Source organism: Chaetura pelagica, unplaced genomic scaffold (assembly GCF_000747805.2).
Source record: "Chaetura pelagica isolate M959 unplaced genomic scaffold, ChaPel_1.0 scaffold314, whole genome shotgun sequence".
NCBI lineage: Eukaryota > Metazoa > Chordata > Aves > Apodiformes > Apodidae > Chaetura > Chaetura pelagica.
Window position 1 is genome coordinate 2,739,734 of NW_009953218.1, and position 22,419 is coordinate 2,762,152.

General features: G+C 40.8%; 1 protein-coding gene across 1 annotated transcript in view; it reads left to right on the forward strand.

The window, feature by feature from the left end:
* Positions 1 to 7,770: 7,770 nt before the first annotated feature.
* The window catches only part of WIF1 (WNT inhibitory factor 1), an 18,432-nt gene continuing 3,783 nt past the window's right edge, over positions 7,771 to 22,419 (forward strand). Inside the window, exons 1-6 of the mRNA XM_009997744.1 lie at positions 7,771 to 7,873; positions 11,936 to 12,076; positions 15,959 to 16,054; positions 17,714 to 17,809; positions 18,790 to 18,885; positions 21,878 to 21,973. Coding sequence (XP_009996046.1) covers positions 7,816 to 7,873; positions 11,936 to 12,076; positions 15,959 to 16,054; positions 17,714 to 17,809; positions 18,790 to 18,885; positions 21,878 to 21,973 — 583 coding nt within the window. The 5' untranslated portion in view covers positions 7,771 to 7,815. The remainder of the gene's footprint in view (positions 7,874 to 11,935; positions 12,077 to 15,958; positions 16,055 to 17,713; positions 17,810 to 18,789; positions 18,886 to 21,877; positions 21,974 to 22,419) is intronic.

Below are 22,419 nucleotides of genomic sequence, written 5' to 3' on the forward strand. Positions count from 1 at the left end.
ATTCCTGCTAGTGTGTGCAAAGCATTCGTCTGGAAGTTTAACTTGACCCAGACTGTCATAACTCTTCCTAAATTCTTTTTTCTTTCTCAAATGAAGGAATGCCCTGATCATGCCAGCACTGCCTGTATCAGAAAACTACTTTTGTCTTTCACCTAATTCATCTGCACAAAATCTTTAACCAAGAAAGTGCTTAATCCTATTGAAGAAAGGGATCAGAGCAGAAGGAGAAAATAGGAGAACCTAAGTGGTTCTTTGCCATGTTCATCTTCTAAATCCTCTCAAAAAAAAGATTGTGACAAGAAGAAGGGGAAGGCAAGAAGGACAGGCCTTGAAGAGCAGGAAGGGATTCATATCCTAGTAGTGGCTAAAGGCAGAAAAATGCCATTTTTTATGAGAGGAATTCTCCAAATAGCTGTTGTTAAAACTCAGTAAAATGATACCAAGTGCAGGGACCTGCCTGTGCTTGGCAGTGCAGCCCATGTGCTGCAGTGAAATTCAGGACTGGCTCCCTCACTGGGATATGACTTTGCTAGCAAACTGGTGCAGAGAAAGTCAACAGGGTGAGGCCAGGTGAAGAAGGTGCCTACAGTGCAAATAGACTCCATCTGCACCCAGGGAGAGATAGAAAGACAGATCAAGATAGTAGGTAAATCAGGCTCTGGCTGGGCTGAATTTTCTTCTGCAAGGGTTGGTCTCTCTCCTCTGAGTGTAGAGGAAGTTAAGGATGAGCTGGCTTCAAAGAATATGCTTCCTTTAAATGCTGGGAAATACATTGGACCATTTTGGACCTTCACTCAAAAGATTGGATGCTGTGAGATTTACACTGTAACCAAAGATGAAGCTGGATGGGCCCTGCCTATGGAAACAGCCTGAAAGGCAGAAGAGTCATTTGTAGAAATTGTTCAGTTTCTTATCAGAAATGGGATAAGGTAATACTTCCCTGCTTTACTATGAAGATAAGTCCATCTTGCTTTGAAAATTTCCAAGTATAGTAACAGAGGACATACGTGTATGAAGGCTGGTGTGGTACATTGAAAAATAACAGTAATATATGTCCACATACTGGGGTCTTGACAAATCAGTCGGATTTCAGGTACAACAGCAAACACACAAGTTCTTTTTCCGATACACTGATCAAACAGACTATTTAAATACTGAATTTAGTTATTCACTCATTGTAGTATCTAGAATTTGCTTTGATCAATGGGCTGTCATAAAACAGGAACAAAATTATTCACAAAAAAAGACATTTGAAAAATCCGTGCAGCAGATATTAGGAGAGAGCAGTGTTAAGGAAGTATTCCTAACAATGAGTCAGAAAAAGGATGAATTTTTTTCAAAGCCTTTTCACTATAACTTTTAAACAATTGTTTGCTTGAAATACAAGGCTAAAGACCATTGTCTGCTGAGCAGTAAATAAACTCACCCTCCGAGGTGCTGCAAATGTTCTGTCACTTGAGTATACTAAAGTGGAAGCACCCTCCTTTGAGCCCCTAGGAGGACTCCAGACTGACAGAAGCTGCTGTGAGATTTTATACTTTTGAGAAAGTTCATTGCTTACATTTTGTGGAGAGATATTTATTATACAGGAGTGCCAGTTAAAGCCAAGAGTGAAACACATGGACTCAATAAGGGCCCAATTACGTGACCTTTGCTGTTTGCCACGCTTTTAACTTGTGTGAGTTATTGATTACACTTTCATGAGATCATAATCAGAAGGTTGTTCTTTGGTAATGGTGTGCTAAAGGAGCTTTATCCTCAACTTCAAAGCTGTCCTGTGAGGCTTAAGAACAAAGAGTTGGAAGTTTGAAGCATGGACAAATGAATCTGTGTGCATTATCCATGTTTACCACCATGCAAGAAGTGGATTAGCTTATTCTTCAGCTGTGAACTTTCTCTCGACACATCCAATGAGACACCATCTCTAAGGTTTACATTTGTGCTTATAAAAATACTGGCTTATTAAATGTAGTGTCTGCTCAGATCTCCTTCATACTTAGTCTAAATACTTGTTAGTGCAATCATTTCCCTAATTGTGAAAGTTTTATTGAAATTACTTTACATTCTCTGAAAATAATTTTGAGGCTTGTTTCTTAATTATAAAAAAATCTGTCCAGAAGCTGAAACTGCAAACAGTCTGTAATCTACACAAAGATGCACTCCCAGGACCAGACAGCCCAGGTTTTCACTTATTTTTCAAGCTGTGAGGGAGGAAAATAACCTCACAGTTAATTTTCAGTGTAGGTAGAACTGCATAGATGTGTTGCAGGTGCCAGGAACAGATGTGTACAGCTTTGTTTCGTTGGAACTAACCTGGTTAGACAGTATTTCAGGTTTTTTCTCTGAAGAGCAGTGATAATTTCACCCTTTTTTATTAGCTTTAAGAAACTGACATTTTCTACATCCTTGATCATGAAATCTCCAGTGGAAAGGACACTGATCTTTTGCTGTGTGACAAAAGAATGAATTAGCCCTTTCTGTGCTAGGAAAATAAATAACTTCTCAGCAGAAGAGTTTTTACCAATTCTCAGGATACCAGAGCAATGTTTCATTAAGTATTTGAAGATCATGAAGGCATGTGTATCTCTTACTTTTTAAAAATCTGAACTGTTAATGCTGTTTCTCTTTTTGGTGTACTGCTTGATTCTCTCCCCTTCCCTGAGGCAGAGTGATCTAATTTTCATCTGTAAGACATAGGAGGAAGCAATTTAAAGGAATCTTGTGCACCACATATACATTCCAACCTAGTTCATGCTGAGAAATAGCAATCCTTGCTAAAGATTTTCACAATGTAATTGTGCATATTTATCAGAACCCTAATAATATTGCCTCCTTTTAGCTTAATTTTCCCAAAAGTGCCTCTAGAAAAGCAGGAATAAAATAGGATGCAGAAAACCTGTTAAACAAGAAAACATAAATATTGGGAGGTGTGCTCTCTTGCTTCCTCTTTTGCTTCTGAATAAAGCGAGGTAGGCAGTTTATTATCTGTGTGTCTAAGGAGGCATCATGTTCTTCATTACAGCAGTGTCTAGACTGCACCACAGTAACAAAATGTGCTGCTCACGTAACACTCCTACTCTGGCCAGACTCCTTCAATAGCCCAGTACACACAGTATGGGTACAGTCTCTCCTCTTGGTTGAAATTCATCTCATTTTGCTTCATGCTTCATCTTCGAACACAGATGGAACAACTTCTCTGACCCAATAGAGTTAATATCTTGGAGGGGCAATGGTCCATGCTGTAAACACCTAACAAACACATACATTGCCTTACTTTGTGATTTTATTTATGTCATATGCAGCTGTGAGCATCTCCTATGCTAGAATCTTCTAGCATCTGAATAGCCAGAAAGATCCATAGATTTGGGATAAAAAGGAAATTTTTAATTAGTTTATTTCTTTAAATGTAGAAAATTTGCATTAGGGTATATTTGGCTTTTAATTTATAGCAGAATAGAACATTCAGTACTGATATCTTTAAAATAATGAGAAGAAAATTTAGGTAATTTCTTACATCTACTTGCAAAGCTAACACACATTCTCTTTTCTTGGTTAGAAGGGCTGCAGATTTCCTTAGGTTACTGATCTCTGACATGCAACAGTGTAAGCTACTCTGCTTCACTTTCAGGTACTACCATTACTTCTAATCCTACATTTTTAACGTAAAATGAAGAGAACATAAAGCACATTCCTGTCAATGCTTTGATTAAATATGAGATAAAACCAAGGTAGGTAGAATATGGCATCTGAATGATAAGAAAACCCTAATGCAGTAGTTCTTGTACTTAGGAGTGGAGTCCTGTAGGAATTTTAAGTGTGTATCATTTAAAACTAAACTGCCAACAGATGTTTGCTGCAATACTTGTTAGTGGGCTTAGTTATTTTTATAACCTTTTAAATTCCTCTGATTTATAGAAAATGGCCATTAAAAGTCCATAAAAGTTAATCCCAACCATGAAATTATTAGCCTAAACCAAAATTTCTTCCCTTTGCTGAGGGCTTTGCCCACATGTGGACTGGTTAAAGGGCAGCTGCACTGGGCTACCTGCTGCCTGAAGGCACCCAGTCCCCAGACTCTTCACACAAGGTCTGCAGGGGCCCTTGCCTCAGTTTCTGAGGATCTCAAACAAAGTCTTTACACAAAATTAAAGCATTTTCTTCTTCGGTGCTTCTTGAAATTTAGCCGAAATAAAAAAGTGCGTGTATGTTAAAGATCAACAATCTATCTCAAACCCTGTTTCCTCCATCACCTCTGATAACAACCATCCCTCTAAGATTTAACTTCAGGACCTGGCCCCTCACATGCCAGACAGTTCATAAACTGGCTTAAAAAAACCCAAAAAGTCACAATAATGTTTTTCTAATGGAAAAGGGATTATAGATTATGAGGCTTTCCCCTTCATCTCTCAACAACAGGAAATTTTATTCTCGCTATCAGGTCACTCACAATGCCAGTTTACAGCACAAATTGTGGTAGTCACTAGACAATATTTTAATTGCACAGACCTATCTCTTCAATTAGCCATCATGACTAAATTTCATGCTAGGCTGGAGCAGGGTAAATATTTGCTGAGAGTGTCTTGTTTGCTTTTCAGTCATGATGATTAATGCAAGTTAATTAGCAATCAAGTCAAATTACAGCAGGACAGTAATGGAAACTGGATGTAGGGATTGTGTCAAGACAGGTTTTTTTCCAAATAGGTAGGATTTATGACAGCCAAATCTTGTTTCAGTTAAACTGCTCTGCTCCACTCTGCAGCCTCTCTGGACTGTGATTTTTTTATATAATTTTTAGATTTGCAAACATACTCTGCAGCACATAGGCTCATAACTGTGAAGTCATGCTAAGCGTATCTACCTGAGGTGTTTCAGGTCTTCTTAGGTACTACCATTTTGAGAAGTTCAGTTTTTGTCAGCTCAGCAGATGTGCCAACCTTGGTACAGAAACTGTGAGAGCAGCTGTCTGCTCCCAGTGCAATGTGTGGTGGTTTTCCTCCTGAGCAGCCTGTTACTTGGGCAATGTCTCTTCTCATTTTTTTCATGTGTGAGCAAAATGTACTCCTGCCTCAGGCACTAATCCCTGCTATGCCTCTGCTTTGGTTAGAGGAATTCCTTCCTTGAAAGGCAGTGAGTGTTGTGGCTTATGTAGCAATCAGTCCCCTTTCCCACACCAAACTTTTTTTTTTTTTTTTGGGTTTTTGTCCTTAGGCATCATTTTAACTGTAGAAAATGGGATTCCAGTTCCTTCCCTGCAAATAAGAGCTCTGGCTCATAAGCTGATCTGCTACAACAGTGTGGCTGGAATGGAAATCTGGGAGTGGAGCTGTTTGGTCTAGTTACCAGTTGTTGTTTACTAGAATAGTAAGAACATAATGTTTTAATATCCCAACCCATTATGACCTGGTTTAGATATAACCAAACATCAAAGCTAACCAATGAGAAACAGACAGTGCAGCATTGGCTCACTCACTGTACTATTCTATAGATGTGTGGGGACATATAATTATTTTTCTGTACCAAAGTTTTATTTGAAAACAAAAATGTTCACAATCTGACTTTATGGCTTGTTTTCATATTTTGGCATGGTATATTGTATTGGAAAAAAATGTCTTTAATTAAAAGCAGCCTTTTGAACATTACCCCAGACTTTAATTTTGATCTCCTGTTTTACTACTTCTCTCCATGTCCCCTCTCCCTCCCACATACACTCCATGTGTTTACCCACCCTTTAAAACTTTCATCACTTCCTTCTCCATTGTTTTGCGAGTCCTCCTCTGAGGTCTCTATGCCTACACAACACCCTGTGAAGACCATCTGTGCAGAGTGTAGCCCCTGTGTGTGGTTTGGGGTCTCCTTTCTGTCCCTCTACAGCAAGTGGATGTGTTGCCAAAGCTGATCAGGAATTTCAGGACCTTTCTACCCACCAAAGCTTGTGACTGCTTTCCTGGTATCACCAGGAGCTAAAGGGAGATGGTCTCTCATATGCTGACATTTGGCCCAAGTCAGCCCAACACAGCATCACAGAAAAGCTAAGGCAGATTTGAGACCAAAAAATCTGATCTTCAGATGATTTAGTACCACCTCACTCCTCAAGCTGGGTCACCTACAGCTGCTTGCTGTGTTGAGTTGGGTTTTGAATATCTTCACCAATGGAAGCTCCACAACGTCTCTGGGCAACCTGTTGCAGTGCTCAGTCACCCACTCAGTAAAAAGGTGCTTTTGGAGGTTCAGATGGAGTTTTCTGTATTGTGCCCATTGCCTCCCAACCTGTCGCCGGATACTGCTGAGCAGAGCCTGGCTTCATCTTCTTTACATCCTCTGTCAGCTATTTATACACATTGATTAAATTGCCCCTCAGACTTCACCAGACTGAATGGTCCCAGCTCTCTCAGCCTCTCCCTGGATCTCAGACACCCTAGTCCCTTGACCATCTTTGTGGCTCTTCACTGGTCTCAATCCAGTAAGTCCATGGCTTCCTTGCACTAGGGAGCGAGGGTCCTACAGCTGGAAATGGACAGTCTTCGGGCTAAGGACATTGACTGCTATATTGTAGACATAAAATAACTACCATTTATCAATCCAAGGTTCTCATAAAATGTTGGCTCTAATCTCTCTTTGTTAAAAAACAAATACTACAATACTTTCTACCATCAATGAGTTGCTGGATGAAGACACATTTTTGGCAGTGCCTATGCTAAGGTCTCGGGTTCTTTTCTGAGAGCAGCAGGTACAATTACCTGTGATCCCTCATATGTTTCAGGATAAATTAATTTAGGGAAAAGGTTCATTTCCACTTGCTCTGAACACCAGCAGTCATGCCATTAACAGTAGTGGACGTCTCCAGTGACTTGCTAAGATGGTGTACATGGTGCACAGCTACACTGCAGATGCGTGACATCACTTTGCTTCAAGTATGAAGAAATATTGGACAGCTCAACAGAGAGGCCAGGGTCCCCTGAAAGAGGGTACCAAAGCCTACAATCTATGCCACAAGGCAGGTGCATACCAGGGGTAGGGTGAAGGTGGTGGAAAGTAGTCTTTAAATCATGCCAACACCTTTTAGGGTTTGCCAAAATAAATCATTTGTCTTGCAGTTAATAATGAGTGACATGAAGCCAACTCTGTAGGAAAGCTCTCAGCTCCACCCTTGGAACAGCTTAATGAACTGAGGTTGAACAAGGCAGTGTCAGAGCTTTGAGCAAGATATGTGTCCCAGCATGGCACCCCAGCACTGTGGCTGTTTGTTGCCCAGCACTGCTTCCCCAAGGCGATGAGCTGTGCTATGCAGATCAACCAAGAGCAAACTCAGATATTCTCATGCCACAGTTGGTGGCATCCATGTGAGTGCTGCACTCGTGATGCAGGCAGGTCATCCAGGCTCACCAATCAGTTCCAGGAGGAGTCTGCCCAGAAAAACCACAGCTCTAAGAATTAGCTTACTGTTTTTGTGGTCTGTCAGATAAAAGGTGTGGGTTGTAAAAAATGTCTTCTCTGGGTAACTTTTGTTCACTGTATGCATGCCATTTTCCTTGCTGTTATGCTGCATCCTGATGACTGCATGGTCATTTGCAGTCTCTGAAATAAGAGGAAATTATCTGAAAATTATGCTTAGGCAAAGAAGCACTCAGGAAAATCATGGAAACAAATCCAGTGAATAACATAATGAAAAGTGTAGTATGATTCTGCTGTAGTTTATATGCTAAATAGTTTGCTTCTGTGAATGCAATTAAAATACACATAGATTTTTCATTTATTTTATCATAGGCTGAGTACTTCTATGAGTTCCTGTCTTTGCGCTCTTTGGATAAAGGCATAATGGCTGATCCAACTATAAATATTCCTCTGCTTGGAACAGTTCCTCATAAAGCATCAGGTTTGTGCTGTTGATATTCTGATTTGTGTTCCTGTGAAAAGTATTCCACAACCAGTAAAGTCTAAATATTTTATGAAGAATTGCAGTTCTGAAGTTTATTGCTAAAGAAATGCTTGCCACTGTGCTTGATACTGAACAGTTTCTGAGTGCCTTGCCTGGCTACAACAGCATATTTTGTCTGAACCAAGTTACATGAAGCTTTTATGTGTAGATAAGTCAGTGGAAAATTGTGCAAAAATGTGGCGTGAAATCCATATGCATAAATATTATTACTTAAGTTGTGCAACTTTTGGAAAACAGAATCTTTGATCACTGTAAGGAATCAGTACCCAACTATTCTGTTTCTCAGAGGTTGCAGTTTGTGGACATTTTACTTTCAGTTGGAGTCAGCTGTTGGCGTTAGGCATTCAGCTCAAACACACAAGTTCTCCTTTAGGATATTATCATTTACCACTTTTCCCTTAGTTGTGCATTCTTAGTGCCTCACTGGAGCTTACATCTCCACAGCCGAAGCTGAGCCCAAGCTGGTGCAAGTGCCCCAGAAGCATCACAGTGCATCGTGACCTGTGTGGAGTAAAAAAAAACTTTCCTTGAGAGATTGTAGAATTCACTTTGCTTTGAAGTGGATTAATAACAGTCTACATGATCTGTTCCAGGGTTAATACATAGTAGTGTCTGGCAGAAAGGCAGAAATGTGCATCTGGGTGACAGTAGTGTCTTAGTGATCATGGTTTCATGATCAGCCTTAGCCACCCTAAAGCCATGTGGGATAAAATGGGAAAAATGGAACAGGAGGATGGGGCTGTAATTGGTGCACTGATATACAGGTTTACATCTTTGACCAGTCTTCTTCTCTTCCCTTTTTCAGTGTATAAATTCTGAACATTTGAATTTTATATCCTCCATTTTAAACTTGTAGTAGAATGGCACTGAAATGAGTTGCTGCACAGCTTTTTGCTGTGGCACCTGGAATTTAGCATAAATGATTGGTTTCTCCATTCAGTGTGAATCAAATGAGTGATATTGAAAATGGTTTTGGGTGAAGAGTGCTCTAATATTTGTACCATAATTGCTGGAATTTAATTGGTTGCAAGCCTGATAAATTGGCAAACAAAGCGTGTAAAAGTAATTAAAAAGTCACAGAATCACGGAATCAGAGAATGGTAGGAGTTGGAAGGGACCTCTGGAGATCATTGAGTCCAAACCCCCCTGCCAGAGCAGGATCATCACAGAATCTAGAGCAGGTCACACAGGAACACATCCAGACAGGTCTTGAAAGTCTCCAGAGTAGGAGACTCCACAACCTCTCTGGGCAGCCTGTTCCAGTGCTCTGTAACCCTCATAGAAAATAAGTTTTTCCTCATGTTGAGGTGGAACTTCCTGTGCTCCAGTTTGCATTCATTACCTTTTGTCCTATCACAGCACGACTGAAAAGAGATTTGCCCCTCCTTGACACCCACCCTTCAGATATTTATATACATCAATAAGATCCCCTCTCAGTCTTCTCTTCTATAAACTAAACAGCCACAGATCTCTCACAAAGGCAAAGTTCTTGTTAAATATTCTTTCCATCTCCAGGTGAGATATGTGGAAAGCTCTGCATTCAGCATCCTCTAATATAAGCTAGTTTCTCCTTTAATTTTTAACTATCTAGAAATGCTAGACCAAAATGACCCCCTTCTAACTGTGTTTAGGAAAACATAACCTACAAGTGCAGGAGGCTGGAGATGAGATCTCATAGTTCCAGCAGAAGGTCTGTTAACCATCATGATGAGGGGTGTGATTAAAGCCAAAGAGGACTTACCCTGTTTACAGCACTGGTACCTCTGTTCTAGGACTAATATGGGCATGTCCATGGTGTTTTTTTACGTGGATCATGTGCAGCAAACCACTGTGCTTAGTATATATAAACTGTATTTAAGTCCTGCTTGGCATTAAAGAGACTCTGGTGTTTAAGAACGATTATTAAGCAGTACATGTACGGTATTTGAAGCATGTACACTATCTAACAGTGAGCCATTAGTTACATTTTCCTCACTCTGGCTAGAGGTCTCTGCTCTGCAGCCCTGGGTGCAGAAGTCTAAGCCTGCAAGAGAGACAGTTCTGTGGCTGATGGGATGGTGGCCAGCAGTGTAAAGCCCCGAGCTGTGATTCCCTCTCCTTGTTTTTAACCACTGATGGGCAAATGTAAATTGCATCCTGAATTTGGGGAGGGGGACAAGACCTGAGGTTTGCCCTCCCACAGCCCTGCTCAGTGCTTCTGCAGGCCACGGGAGCTCATGGCCATTGCTCTGGCTGCAAAGGACTTTTGCTCTGTGCTTTGTTTTGATTGTTTTGCTGTCCCTGCGTGCTTAGCATTATTCAAACAGGCATAAAAAAGAAGGAATTTGAGCAGAAGTTAGGGACTTTATTTCAACTCTGAAACACCAATGAGCTCAGCCAAAATTCAAGTGCTTATTGCACGTAGGAGGGTCCTTCAATGCATTTCTGTCTGCTTAGGAGTCTGGAGATTTGGGAAGTTCAAAACTATGGATGCTTCCAGGTTGGAAAGTGCTGGAATAAGGGGTTTCTGCCCTGTCCCCTCAGACTGTAGCCCTAACAGATGCATTCCTGGTTTTGCCCTAGACATTCAAACCCACAGCCAGATCTGAGGGGAAATTTGCTACCAATTCAGTGAGTCTAGATACAACTATAGTGTCACTATTACATCTGCCATATTCTCCTCCCCTTAGCAATTTGCTCAACGAAGTCACACACATCCTAGTACAAGCACTGATTTGCTACACTTGCACTGTAAGAAGGTTGCTACAGTTTAAGAAGTTCACTGGATTTAAACTGTACTTTATCTGCTGAAGGTTTCCTTCTTACCACATGGTTACTTGGTTTTTGTAATGGTCTTTTAAAACATTGGTGTAAAAGTGCTTCAGCAATGAAATTGCTTTAAAAATAAAAGTACATCAGTATTTCCAGTCTGTAGGACTTACCAGAAGCTGAATGTGTTTCAGCAATAAAGTATTTTATATAATACCGAGGCAACAAATAAGAAAAAATGGCCCAGTTATGATTTGCAGAAGTTTTTATAACAGGCAATTTAAAACAAACCAAATGTAGGGCTGTTAGCTCAATATTTGTTTCTGAAATATCAGGCCAGCTTCAAAAGAAATGAATAAACAATTTGTTTTAGCTGGTTTTAACTTACAAAGCAGCTAGGGAAAGCCAATTTTGAAGAAGAGAGATAAAATCATTTCATCTGAAGATTATCTAAGATTACTTGTGACAATCATAGAGGAGCATTCCATAGCTCTGAGGTATCGGATTTACTTTCTCACTAAAATACTCCAGATCTACTGGCCTTATTTATTTACTTAAAGACTTTGTAGTTCAAAAGTATTGGAATACTTTTCCTGGAAAGGCAATCTCCAACTATCACTACACTTCACAAGTTCTGTTGGAGTGATGTGTCCCAGTCTTCTTTTTAAGTATTTGCACCCATGTTCTGATTTATCAAGTGGACCATCTTGCCAGCACTTTATGGAGTAAATTTTTATTAAATCAATATCTTATTTAAGTATTACTTGCAATATTGAAACCAGCAAAGCATACCTAAAGCAACTTCTTTTTCCAAAATTTAAAAGATTTTTTGCAGAAGTTGTATAAGAGCCAGCAAAATTTAGACTCAGGTTAGAAAATTAAGTGTACACTTCCAACTTGTTTTGGTTTATCCTTTACCTCCACAGGAGTGATTGCATCAACTATGGGCAAAAGTATGTTTGTGTTAAGATCACTGTCTGTGCTGCAGACTGTTGGGATTTTAACTGGAAATGAGCACAGGCTCATCTCCCATGCTGCTATACTTCCAGTCCTGGAACTGCCTATGAATAAGTTGATCTGTGTATCTCTATGTTACATGTTTTCATCAATGGCATTACTTTAAACATAAATATAAATATTAGCTATATATATATATAGTTATTTTTTTTTTGTATTTCAACATATGCTTTTATATGTAATAGCTATATATGCGTGTTAATGTAACTATTATTGTTATTATTTTTCTTCTAGTTGTTCAGGTTGGATTTCCTTGCCTTGGAAAACAAGATGGGGTGGCTGCATTTGAAGTGAACGTGATCATAATGAATTCAGAAGGCAATATTATTCTCCAGACCCCTCAGAATGCCATCTTCTTTAAAACCTGTCAGCAAGGTAACAATACAGAGAAAATACCAGAATACTGTTAGACCAGGTCTCCTAACTGTCTTGTGTTTCATTCAGGATAAGGTCTAGAAAAGGTAGAAATAAAATGGTCATACAATGTGTAGCAATGGTGGGGAATGCTGGGCTGTTCTCGCTCTGTCTGTCAGTTTGCTGTTCATTTACTACCTGTTTACTAACCTTTTCTTACTGTCAGCTCCCTCTGCTTTATGAAACTGTGTTGGAGGTATTTCTGCTCCTGGTCACTGCTCATCACGTCAAGGGCACTGATAGACATGTATCATATGAGAAGCACCTCTTAGTAAATGATGTGAGGTGCTTGGAGGAAGGGAGAGCTCAGCCCTGGGATGAGTACAAGCTGAAGCTAATGTTTCCAGAAATGGCACATCATTTGGAGAATTGAACTTCTGGGATCGGTAGTGAGGACACTGACCGGTTAATAGTGTTTGATGCATCAGTTCAACAGTTCCTTAAGTCTCAACTTGCACATCCAAACCAGATGCAAAAATCCCAAATGAGAAAATTTCTACAAAAGTTGACTTTACCTTCTGTGGAGCTCAGATGGCAACCTCTTGGTTTTGGATACAGGTAAGGAGGTGGAAGCTGGTCCTCAGTGCTTGCAGTCATCAAGCAGTAAACACACATAGGATGCGCTGGTAAAGACAGGCAGCATGAAGTTATTGCAGAGTGTACATGAAAAGGGGGCAACCTGTTTAATCAACCACTCTATGAACCATAAACACTATATGTGAATCCACTATAAGTGGATTCATTTGATATGCTACAAAAAGCTATAATTATCACTGTAAACTGAGGCTGTGGAAACAGAAAAATCAGTATCTAAGATAAGACAGGTATCCCATGTCATATGCAATTGTATCAAATTAAGCCATGACAGGGCTGATGTACAAAGACTGAGTTTTTTATTCTTCTCCTATTAAACCCTCATTCCCAGACCACACTTTGTATTCTTTTTTTCTGAGCTAATTTGCTGTAATGTGACTTCAAAGAGCAAGCAGCAGAAGCAGGAGTTGTTTAGTCTTCAAAACCTCACTACACCTAAATAGCAAAGCTGCTTGTCTCCTCTGAAGCCTTGCTGCTGCAAATTGGTCCAAGGAAAGTGGAGCAGGGGAAGAAATGGGCAGAGAAACAGGAAGGAAAATGGGGTCTTAATGGAAGCACAATGAACCAGATATCATGTATGAAGTTGATTGTCTGCTGTAAATACAACACAAAACCTTTGCTGGGTTTTCATTTTCACTTCCATTCCAATATACTGAACCTAATAAACTCTGGAGATAGAGTTGGGGTAATCTAATAAAGAAAGCAGAGTTACAGGTCTGTATTGTGGAGAAATGGGGCTTAACCAGAGAGAGCTCCAGTCAGTTTAGTAGTAGAACTTATCCAAGTTATAATTTCTGTGCTATTAGTGTTGTTACTGTTTTGCTACGAGGTGTAATATTTAACAATTTAGCAGTATTGCATCATATGGCCTCTTAGGAAAGCTGGGGGTGATTGTGGTCCTGGTCCTTTGTTCCCAAAGCCAGCTGAGAGAGGCAGGTATGATTTCCCACACTCTGGATGTGGGCAGAGGAGCAGTTTTCTCACCTCATCTCTCCCAGCATGTACTGGTGTAACTCCCACTCCTGCGTTCTCTCTGCTGAGACGGACACTGCAGTGTTTTGGGACAGATGCTGAGGAGGGAATGTTCTTACTGGTTGGTGTTAGAGTAGGGGTGAGTTTCCTGCCTCTGAAAGATGTTGTTTGGGGTGAGTAGCTCCCATCCCTCCTGCTGGGGCCCTAGTCACTGTTTCCAGTCATTCTTGGTCATCCAGAGGGACCCCTGCCAGAGGAAGAGAGGGGACTGAGGGAACAATTTTGTGGGAGAGGAGAGGCTTTCTTGCGGCTAAGAGGTAGCCACACAAAATATTATGTTTTCCTATTTTTCTGTTTGAAATGGTATGTATTTATTTAAGCGTGGATTTTCTGTTGCGAATAGCAGCTCTGCATTCAGTTACAAAGAAGGAAACTTTTCCAGAGACACCCAGAGTGCAGTGTTGAAACAGAGTAAGATCAAAAAGCCTTTACCTTTATCACTACTGCTGCAAAAAGCGTTCATTCCAAAGCAACACTTTTTTTTTTTCTTTCATGTATCTATGGCCTTGGATAGAAGAACATTTTAAAATTACATCTTCCCTCTTTTCTCTTTCCTGTTTGTTTTGCAGTTGTACACAACATTCAGCCACCTGGCTGGTACATCAGATTTTCTTTCCTTTTGTTCAGTCTCAGAGTTACCCTTTGTACCCCATTGAATAGAGAGCTATTACATGAGTGCAGAGAATACTGCTCATAGCTCTAGCAGAAATAATTTCCTGTGACTCTAATCAGCTTTTAGATAAATTTTCAAAAACAAAAGTATATTTGTGCATGAGTCTAACTATATGTCACCTGACTCAAATACTAGAAGTAGGGAGAATAATTTAATTTTTTTAAGTCCAGGATTATGTTTTCCTCTGTATTAATAGGAGTAACAGTCCAAAGAAGCTCTGTGAGCTGCAAAAGTATCTCAGGCAACCTGACCCTCCTGAATGTAGAGACATCCTGCTACTCCTTGTCACTTCAAACAAGAGAACCTTAAAGGCTATAGCTGCTTCAATTTTAACTCAAATATTGTTCAGTTAGGAATTGTTGTGAATCCATGGTACATCTTTACAGCCTAGGGATGGTAAGTGCTAGCACTTCCTGCTGAGGCAATGGAGAAGAGGCAAGGATGCTGTTGGCAGGTGATGTCAGTCACTATGTTTACAGTAGTGTTACACTAAATGAAAAAATAAAGGAACTGATGCCAACATTGCAGCCAATTGCTGTATAATAGATGGCCTTTGAATTTGGGTTGAGACGTATTGGTCTACCTCAGAGTTTTTGAACCTTGTCACTTGGGAGTGTCTTCCAGCATAGCATTAAGATAAGAAAGTTATGCCTACTCTGCTAAAGCTTCCCTGTAACGCTAATCACAAGTGATGTTCACTTTTTCTAATGGAGTTAGTTAGTTCACTTTTTCTGCTTTCTTTTCTGTGAGATATTTAGGAAGGTATTTTTAAGCATTTTCTTTTCTACACAGCAGTCATGTTTTCACAGGGTTCCGTGGGGTTTCATAGGGTTTAATTTGTTTTGCTTCTTGTTCAAGAGAGTCTGGTGTTTTGAGGATGGTGGTGGCATCCAGAGGTGTATCTTATTCTTGCATAACCCAGCCAGTGTTGCGAAATGCATTAACCAGTGTTTGATCGAGAGTTGAGATGTAAATGATTTGGATGATGACAGAGGACCCCTGTGTAAGAGTGCTTTCATCTTCCTTTCTGACCATCTAGCCTTGAAGCTGACTCTTTCATTTGACTACAGATTTCATCCCTTTGTCACCCCAGTAGTAACAGATGTAGTAATTAAGGCAATGCAAGTTGCAGCACAGTCTAATTAAGGCTGCAGAAGTGAAGCTGGTCCTGTGTACTAGGGCAGGTTTAACCAGCGAGGCAAGTCCTGCTTCAGCTGCCTGGTCATTTCCCCCCAGAGGAGAAAGTGCTGGATTGGGCAGAGCATCCAGGTTGCTCGTGCACTTGCAGAGCAGCAGAGCAGTGGAAATGCTCTGTCTGTCAACAAGCACATCGTGTGTTTGTCTGAAACCTCTGTAGACTGACAAAAAGGAAACTAATTTATCTTTAGGATGTCTTATCTGAACTTCTGTTTCTGCCAGCATTTGCCTGTCTGTCAGCAAATATTTTTCCTCTTCTGTCAAAGGAATAAGTTGATCCTATTGACAGCTTGACAGAGATTGAAGTATATAACACCCACTTAAGATTGTTGTTATATTTTATTAAGCGGAGTGTCCAGGAGGATGCAGAAACGGAGGGTTTTGCAACGAAAGACGTGTCTGTGAATGTCCAGATGGATTCTATGGGCCTCACTGTGAGAAAGGTAATTTAAGGGAAATCTTCACAACTGTCTTCTTTGCCATAATGTCAACAAATCTGTAGCTACTGCACTGTAGCCTCTCCTAAAAATAAGAATGGCCTGTTCTGAAGATTTCATATATATTTTGAGTCCACACATGTAACAATATTATTACTATAATCATCCATGGTCAAAGGGAAACACTACAAAAAAAGATGTTTTCACTCTAAGAGATTGTTTTTATCAAAAACCAACACAATAGTTAAGTGATCCTCAATCACAGGGAACCCATCTGGCAAAAAGAGTAAATAAAATTATTCTGCTAATGAGGACTAGCTGAAAAACAAAACACAGGATTCATGTTGTTCTGTTTGTTTACTTGGAGAGAGTATCTAATTTGGAGAGAAGATCTAATTTGGAGGCAGGCTGACAATGAAGATGGGAAGATGAAGGAAGGAGTGTCCTTTTACTTTCCATAAGTGACTAATAGCACCGAACTACATTGTTAGGAGTGAGGTACCAAAAAATTGAGTTACTTGTTGAGGAAACTAGTTCTTCCTCCTACCTCTTCCTTCATCTACCCCAGTGGCAGACCCTCCTTGGCGTAACTTGAGGTGGAGCAAATCATCCCCATGGACATTCTATTCCAAAGCCATCCTTTGCTAAGCCCCCAGACACTCTGGCTACATCCAAAATACGAAGTACAAAGGATCAGGGACTGTTCTGTGGCCTGAAAGCCAACTGGCATGGTGCAGTTTGCATTCATATGTTTATTAAACTCTCTTACCCTCAAAAAAACCCAACACCCTTCAAACTCTCTGCTGGGAGGAGCCTGTGGTTGCTGCTCTCCCCAAGGCTGTGCCTGAGAGGCTCTGCCAGTCAGCCAGGGGCAGAGCTGTGCCAGGAACAGCACCAACAGTTTCACGAGATGGATGATGCAATGCCCTTACTTGGCCCCGTGCCCAGGTGCTGTTTAACTCACTAGTAGGGATCCAGCCTCGCTGCTGCATGTATCACTTGTGGGCAACCACGAAATGAAACCTTGCTCCCTGACATGCCCCCCTTGAAGAGCCTTGTGGGCTGGTCACTACTGCAGAAAAGTCTTGGGAGAAACTGGAGAAAGTTCAGGGGGACAGCTTGGCTACCAAACCAGGCTATGTGACAAGCTTCCCTACCCTAAAATAGGTATTGATGCTTATGCTCAGGTATGCAAAGGGAGAAGGCAGAGTTCATTGCAAAGCCTGCCTGGGAATGCCACTGAATTACTGACACCTTTGAGCACAAGGCCTAAAGACCTGTCTACAGAGCAGAGGCACCAGCTGCAACACCGAAGTCCTCTTATAGAGAGGAATCATCTGCGGGAAAATTCAAATATCCAGGGGGTGTAGGTGGGCACTTTGCTGTCCCCACTTTGGAATTAAACTGTATAAGAAGTAATTTCTGCTTACATATGGAACCAGGTTTCAACTTAGTGTAGTCTTCACTTTTTTTAATGACACTCTATACAATTTGCCAGATGCAAACCAGAGATCTGATCGGCTTAACTCACAAAGATACTTTGCAAAGGTGAATGGTTACATTCAGCAAAAGGAAAAGTAGCTTGAGGAGACAACATGCTGTGCATTCCAATAGCCAGTCACTCTCACACCAGCCATGTTTTTTTCTGTTCTTCCTGCTGCTCAGCACTGTGTGCTCCTCGCTGCATGAATGGTGGGCTCTGCATTACACCTGGACTCTGCATCTGCCCCCCGGGCTTCTACGGCATCAACTGCGACAAAGGTAACCCCCCCGGGCTCCCTGTCCAGCAGCCTCTCTTTATTCCCTTCTGTTGGTTTCCCTCTAGGACCGGATTTTGGAAAATCAGGCAAATTATGGAGTAAGTTTGAAAAGCTGTCATTTTGTGATTCTTCAAATAGATGCTACAGCCCAATCTGGATGCTGCTGGAAGTGCTTTCACAGAGTGATGTGCAGGAATCCAGATAAACTAGCTCAGTGAAGGATAGTTTAGATAATCTCTTTAGTTGATCCATTGAAAGCTATGGGGCCTACCACAAAATTCACTTCTATTTCTGGTCTAGGAAAAAAACCAAAACCCTCACTCTGAACTGTAGTAATTTTCCTGGAGTAAAATTAGTTTTACTAAATAGTTAGCACACTAATATGCTGCATCTGGACACATGAAAAAATAAGTGGTCTCTTCATTTTTGTTGCTGCACTGGGGCTCAGGAAGGATAAAAAGGAAAAGCCAGTTGTTCAGAACAGTAATTTGAACAGTCCAAAATACCACATATTAAAAAACAAGTAGTTTCCTACGGAAATATAACTGACCTGCTCACGGAAGAGACAGTTACAGAACATCAGGTTGCATGTATTCTTGCAGGACTATATGAAATAGACTAAATGCAAAAAGTCCTTCTGGACTTCCCAGCAAAATAATGGGAACCTTCCTAGGCCTTTAGGTATGCTTGCACTAACTGCTGTGAAGATTGATAAAGATGTAATACAATCTGTCTTTGGGGATCTCATTGCTGTATTGCTCACTTGTCTTTTTCTGTATTGACTTTGTGTGTGTGTGTCCATGTAAAACATTATGGAGAGAAAAATGCATTTAGGTCTCTCTGTGTAAACCAGATGAAAAGATGTTGGTGCAACTTTTTAAAAGCTACTCCATGTTTATTTATGACGAGCAGCAGAAAACATTAAGGCCGAGTCAGATTGAGTTTATATTCATTATTTAGTTCATTCCTGTTTTGTTTCAGCAAACTGTACAACAACCTGTTTCAATGGAGGAACATGTTTCTATCTGGGAAAATGCATTTGTCCTTCGGGCTATGAAGGAGACCAGTGTGAAATTAGTGAGTAGCATGTTGGTGTGTTTGGTTTTGCTTACATGATCTTATTCTAGTGTTAGTGTCTGAGTGATGCCACCTGCCTCTGCTGGGCTCTCAGTGAGGGTCTCACACGGCAGGTTGGGGCACTCAGACAGTCAGATGCCACATGACTCCCAATGTGTTTTTTACTGGTAAGTCTGACTCATGAGGAGACCATCTCATCACTTATCTTGCTGTGTTTGTATGAGTAACTGGGCCTGGCAGCAACCCCCCAAGCCAAAAGTGTGGGAGCAATACTCTGTGGCAGGCAGATGTGCTGCTGTGTGAGCCTGTGTGGAGCAGCTATTTTCAAAAGTAAAGCAATTCACACTCAGGAACTTCAAGCCTGCACCTCTGAAAGGGTGACTATAAGCTGGGAATGGAAGGGTTTGGGGCAAAGAGAGGAGTGAATCATAAGAGCTGAGAACTTTCACATAAGGTATTAAGTTGCATTCACAAGGCATCTTGAAAATCCATGTCACAAACATCAAAAGACTTGCTATTTTCAGAAGTTTAGCATCAAAGCAGTTCAAAATATTTTAGCTCATGGTTGATCTAAGTGTGCTGTGTAAAGCTGGGGGTGGAGATATGGCCAGGCTGGAACAGACCTGGGAGGTCAGCTGTCAAGTATTTGATCTCACTAAAAGAAGAGTTTTCTCACAGCCCTGTTAGACTGGATTAATTCTATAGTTCCCCACACTTGAACAGAATATGAGCATTTCAGTTTTGAGAACATACACCCAGGTCATTCTTTCTGAGCTTAAACCCTCTAACAGGATGCTGTGTGAGGAGCTTCCCCTGCTGTAAATAATCTCACCGACGTTCCTCAGTGCCTTCACAGGAGCACAGAGAGCAGCATTTAGACTGGGATGTGTAAGAGTTCATTTCTTAATGTGCATCAGCTGGGCCAGGCTCTTCTCACAGTTACGAAATTGTATGATAAAATACTTGGAACACATGGAAATAAACTTTAATGCTAATATGGGACAATAAATTAATTACTGTGCAAAGAAAGAACATAGATAGTGTAGACCTACATTTTGCAGTGTTTACATGTAAATGAACAGTAGATGTATGTAAATGTTTCACAATATATCTATGTATTGCAAGGCATTTTGCAACTCCTTTTTACCTAATCAAAACTTGAGCCAAACAAAAGCAGTCAATATTTATTGTTATAAAATTAATAAAGATTGCTCTTCAATATAAATTCAGATAAGATGTCAGCAAGAACCGTGTGGATTTCTGCTGACTTTACTTACATCAAGTTCAAATCTGACACTGACAGAACATAACTTTTTTTCTTCTGTCCCCAAGAAGTCAAATTTGTTGATGCTTCTCATATGATGAATAAGGTTTGTTTCAAAGTTTGAGAAGCATGTATTTTATGTCAGTGGTGGTTTTTGGAGGACAATTCTTAGAAGTGATGTTACAGCAGGTATAATTAAGGGTGGTCCACTTAACCGGTCTATCCCAGGGTCTCTTGAGCTCATTGTTTACTACTACTTGGGATAGGTACAACTGACCTTGGCTTCTTGGAAAGGCTAACCTCTTCGACTCAAATGGAATTAAATAAAATAAAGGCAGTAACTAGTTTCTGTACAAAAGAAAGAAAGGAAAGCTATGCACCTGCTATGGCTTTTGTAAAGCTAGGATGGCAATTGTTAGACCCTGATTGGTGGCTGCTGCCACCTCTGAGCACTGCAGCAGTGGCAGCACAACAGTGGAAGTCTGCAATAAAATGCTAGACAAGGCTTAGAAACACAACTCCTTCACTTTTCTTAGATTCAGGGCCAACTACATTCAGTCATGGGGGCCTTGAAATAACAAAGGGAGAAAGCCTTTCAACAGGCAGGAAGCCATCTTCTGAAAACTGCAGAGTGTTTTGGGTTTTTTTTGGTCTGTTTGGTTTGGGGTTTTTTTGTTTGTTTTGGTGGGTGCTGTTTTTTTTTGTTTGTTTGTGTGTTTGTTTTTAATGTTGTTTAAAGATTTTGAGTGCTTGTATAGTAGTTCAATCACTCTCTAAGCCTCCTGGGAAAGGTACTGGACCCAGTCTACAATACTAACAAGCATTCACAGTCTTGCAGATTTTTTGTAGCTATAGTTGTGCATTGTCTCTAATTAGTGATTTAGTTTGAGTCCAGAGAGTTTGATTTTGTTTTGGATTCCTCCCCCACTTGTGACCAACTGTTCTGTTGCTTTTTCTTTCTCACACAATAACAAGGGGAGTTATTACTCTTTCCTTCATTCTGTGAAAATATCTTAGTCCAAAGTGAACTGAGCTGTGCTGAGCCAAATGTTTGCGTAACGCAACACTATGGAAGCTGGTTTCACACCCCTTGACCTATCTCCTCCAGATTTACTTCAAGAACTAGGAAAATTCCTGGATTTCCTTAGCATTGTTCCTTTGGGTCATTAATTAGTTGAGATCTAAAGACTTGCAAATTCAAATAACTACAGATTCCCTCTCCAGAATCTCCTGTGGGGAAATCATGCATTTGCAGAAACTCTCCTTGGCATGGTTTGTTTGGTTGGCTGGTTATGAAGTTTGTTTCAGGGCTATTAAAAGAATTATGCACATTAGGAACAAATGGTATTGCAGAGGTCTTCTGGGGATGAGAGCTGAGCAGGCACTACCTGGGGTATTGAGCTTGCAAGAGGGCTGGCTGTGATCAGGAAATGAGGGCATTTACTGAGGTTTTCAGCGCAGCAAGTGAGTGTTGATGCTTAAATTGTCATGTGCAGGTCTTAGTTGGCATGGGCTTTGGCCGTGCCAAATTATTATCATTTTCAAAGCAGAAGAATACATTTTAATTGGAAGCACAGACTTGCAACAGAGTCTTCCTGATGAATCCATAGTGCACACTCTCACACCAGCATCCAATGAGTTTTTTGAGCACAAGGCAGGCTCCTTAGATGCTTGACTCCAGTAGGTGCTGGGGACTAAGACAATTTAAAAAATATTTTCAACTTCTAGGTAAATGTCATCAGCCCTGTCGAAATGGAGGCAAATGTACTGGTAAGAATAAATGCAAGTGCTCCAAAGGCTACCAGGGAGACCTGTGTTCAAAGCGTAAGTACCAAAGCCCCTCTGTCAGTCCTTGTTGTGGGAGCATCAAGCTGGCTGCACAGTGTCTTTTACACAATGTCAGCACTAATTGCTTGTTGTAAAAGTATTTCAGTTCAATTTGCTTCCTGGACATAAAGCATGCACCAGACTTCAGGGATTATGAAAACAGAAACATTTTTCTACAAAAACCTCCACAAAGTGTCTTCTGTGCTCTGAGTTTCTATAAAGCAGCTCAGTAAAGAAATGCTTAATAAAACAACAATACATTGCCATGTTAAAATCCAACACAAGCACTTAGTGAGAGGGATGCTGGGGGGTTGCCCTTCTCCCACTGGTTCTGGTGCACACTCAGCTCTGCTGTTCCATCTGCTTCTCTCTGTGAGAGACTGAGCCAGGTCTTGCAGGGAAATGGGGGGGGGGGGGGGGGGGGAGTTGTTGGGCGCTTCGCT